The sequence below is a fragment of the Austrofundulus limnaeus genome, unplaced genomic scaffold, assembly GCF_001266775.1.
Source record: "Austrofundulus limnaeus strain Quisiro unplaced genomic scaffold, Austrofundulus_limnaeus-1.0 Scaffold782, whole genome shotgun sequence".
NCBI classification, from domain to species: Eukaryota; Metazoa; Chordata; class Actinopteri; order Cyprinodontiformes; family Rivulidae; genus Austrofundulus; species Austrofundulus limnaeus.
The window spans coordinates 124,763-128,197 of record NW_013953184.1 but is presented as its reverse complement, the minus strand read 5'-3'; the positions used below and the strand labels follow the sequence as shown (position 1 = coordinate 128,197).

The window sequence follows — 3,435 nt, the reverse complement described above, 5'->3', positions numbered from 1 at the left end:
TATCTCATAATTATGACTTGGCTAAGTCATAATTATGAGATACTATCTCATAATTATGAGATAGCTAAGTCATAATTATGAGATACTATCTCATAATTATGAGATACAAGTTTTATTTATTTTTATCAGGGTGGCGGAAATGTGCTTCCATACTTTAATGATCCCCGGGGGAAATTGCAAATATTACAGCTGCAGCCGTTCAAGTAAAGTGTAAAGGAAGAAATTTTCTAGCACACAAGGAAGAAATAAGTATAAAAACTCTGGAGAACCGGATGAACACAGAGAACAATGAGCTTTCTTTAGCGTCTATACAAGGGGTCTGCAACCTTTACAATCAAAAGAGACATTTCTGCTCCTCGGCTCACTAATAAAATATGTCCAGAGCCGCAAAATAAGCTACAACTGTGATTATCAACTGGTGGTCCATGGGCCTTTTCAAGGCCTTTTCGTGAACCTTTATGGCCAGTGGAGGTGACATAAACCTAAAACATATATTGTGAATATTATTATTTATTATTTTTACACTTCAGGACTTAAGAAAAAACACACGATACAAGAAAAATACTGGCTATAGTTTATACAGGATTTCATAAAAACGAGTACAGCTGAATTAGTCAGACATTTTTTTTCCTAATTCTTATTAAATAGTCCTAAAGGTGTTTAAAGATAACCCTGATGGATTTGAGGGAAAAATCATAGAAATAAGTTGTATTATTTAGGTAGACAACAGGCTAGCATGAGCTAACATGTTTACTTTTTAAATTAGTAGTATTGATCACATATTTGCATAAAATTTATTAGTGTTGTGAGAATAGTTAAAACAAAACAAAGAAAATCTGTTATGTTTGGTCAAATTTTCAAAGAGCCACGTGTGGCCCCAGAGCCACAGGTTGCAGACCCCTGGTCTATACAGTTAAAATAGAAATAACAACAGTGTTAGAATAGGAACAAGCACGCAACAAAGCATTAGTTTTTGGCCAGGGACCCCCTTTGCAAACCCATAAACAATGCAGCAAAATATGCTAAAAAAAAAAACTTTAGAAAGTTTTAATTTAATATGCTAATTTGTTCAGCATAAGAATATTACCTAACATGTGAAAAGCCAACGATAAGAACAGAATAAAAGAAATCAAACTTCTCTTTAGATTCTTTTAAATAACATTTCAATATATTATGAATTATATTTCAAAATGTTTGGTTAAACAGATTCAAATTTATTATGATTTAAAACAGATTTATTTTTTGCACTTTATTGTCCCTTAAGCTTTTTGAGGCCCCCTAGTGGCCCCCACTTTGAAAAACACTGTAAAGTACTTCAAAGTGATAATTGAAAGTACAATTAAAACTAGACATGGGTTTTTACGATGTAAAAACAAGTGTGCATTGCCATGTAGCATGTCTTTGCCTGCAGCAATGGACTTGCAGAATGAACGTTGACCAAGTTCAAATATGTTTTCTATACCAATTTGTGCCTGTCACGTCAGCAGGTGTTTGTAATTAAGGTAATTGTGTGACAATATGAAGTTTGAAGAGATTTTTTTGTTAAAGTTGCGTTAGCTGGGTTTTAAACCCTGATCTCCCACGTGAAAGCCCATGACATAGACCATTAGACCAATGGAGATGTGGCAGAAAATGGTGGCAGGGATTGGTTTGTGTGTGTGCAGAAAGAGGCCACATTGCCAATGCAATTATTGACACAAAAATGCATAATATTACAACAACAGAGCAGTATTAAGACTGATAAATGTTTGTCTCCTCTAAGAACATTATTAGAGTAAAAGCCTTTCACTATCTGACATTTACTGTCCTGAAGTATTTAGTAAATGTCTGACAAAATATATTGAAGTATTAAAAATATAGAGCTGTTAGAATTTCCAAAATTACATTTCTTGACGGGTGATGTACTCCAAAAAAATTTTTTTTCTGAAGGCTGTGCCAGTCTTAACCTAAGAGTCTGATGTCATTTGTCTCATGATTGTACCAACCACTAGGTGTCAGAATATACATTTATACTTCTCATCCAATCACAGTTAAATTCACTGGATTTTATTTTCTCTAATAAAAACAAGCCAAACTAAAACACTAAACCTTTCAACTCTGCTCAAAAGTGTCAGCCTGGTAAAATCCAGCCTCTTGTTCTTCGCTTTGCTGAAGGGAAACAAGAATTGAGCAGAACTGCACAGGAAGACAAGGGTCAGGCTACAAAACTGCTTGACTCCTAGTTTTTCCTAGACTTAAAGTCACAATAAAACAATACAAACAAGTCTTTTGCTGCTCTTTTATTTTGCTTAATTATTTTTTATTCAAACATGAAAAAGTGACAAATTTTCTGACAGGGTTAGTATAATCAGACTTTAAATTACATTTAAAAAGGAGCATACATGAAATGTTGACATCTAGTGATGAAGTCGTAAACAGCAACAGGAAACTTTTTCAAATCCTTTTTGTAAATAAAAAATCTGACTGTTCACTGTCTGTTGTACAAAAATGTAAAAACATGACAGAACACAAGAACCAATTCTGCAGATTTGACAGAGACTACTACTACGACTACAACTACAACTACTACTACTACTACTACTAAAATAAAGTTATAAATATAAATGCCCACACCAGATTCCATTGTTTGATGAACTTCCTTTTTGTGATGAAGTTTTGTGAACACCACAGGTGTTGAATCAAACTGTTTKCTTTAGAACAAATGTTACAGGAAGTACATCAAAAAGAAAAATTTAATTGTAAACTGCATTAAATAAAGAAAAATGAGGCTGCAGTTTGCACTTTGGTTTCAGTCCAGCAGCTGACTGTAGGTGGCGCTGTTTCATGGTCATTTACTCCTTTGAATCAAGTGATGGGAATTGCACATAACTCCTCTTTTTCGGTGTCACAAAGAGGGCCTGTCCGTCTTTCGTCTCATCTTTGAGCAGCTCCAGGAAGGCCTCGGCCACGTCAGACGTGCTGAATGTAAAAAAGAGCATGGTTCCTTCAATGGTCACTAACGTTTGGTTTCTMTTAATATTTGTGGAATTTAAAAACACAATGAATGATGGACTTTTGAGTGAAATGTAAATAAAAGAATGAGTTTTGGTGTTGTTTTATTTACATTAAACAACATTTTTGGTAACTGTTGTGTATTAAACTCATGGAGACTTCTGCATGGCACATTTTTAAATAAGTGATGGTGCACAGAGAATGGTGCACAGAGAATGGTGCACAGAGGAAACTAGAGGCTTGGTATAAAACAAGAACTCACGATAAAACTCCCAGCTTCTCCTTCATCTGTTCCACAGATTCACCCAGCACAGTGTACGGTCCCAGTTGCTCTGGGATTTGATCCATGAGGTCAGTCTGCACAAAGCCTGGGCAAACAGCATTTAACCGGACCCCATAACCCAACGCCTTGGAGGCACCCTGAAACACACACACACACACACA

General features: G+C 35.3%; 1 protein-coding gene across 1 annotated transcript in view; it reads right to left on the bottom strand.

The window, feature by feature from the left end:
• Positions 1 to 2,264: 2,264 nt before the first annotated feature.
• Positions 2,265 to 3,435, bottom strand: part of LOC106532511 (15-hydroxyprostaglandin dehydrogenase [NAD(+)]) — a gene marked incomplete at its 5' end in the record, with an annotated part of 8,733 nt that continues 7,562 nt past the window's right edge. The window contains 2 exon segments of the mRNA XM_014028577.1: positions 2,265 to 2,958; positions 3,254 to 3,411. Of these exon segments, the coding sequence (XP_013884031.1) occupies positions 2,832 to 2,958; positions 3,254 to 3,411 (285 nt within the window). The 3' untranslated portion in view covers positions 2,265 to 2,831.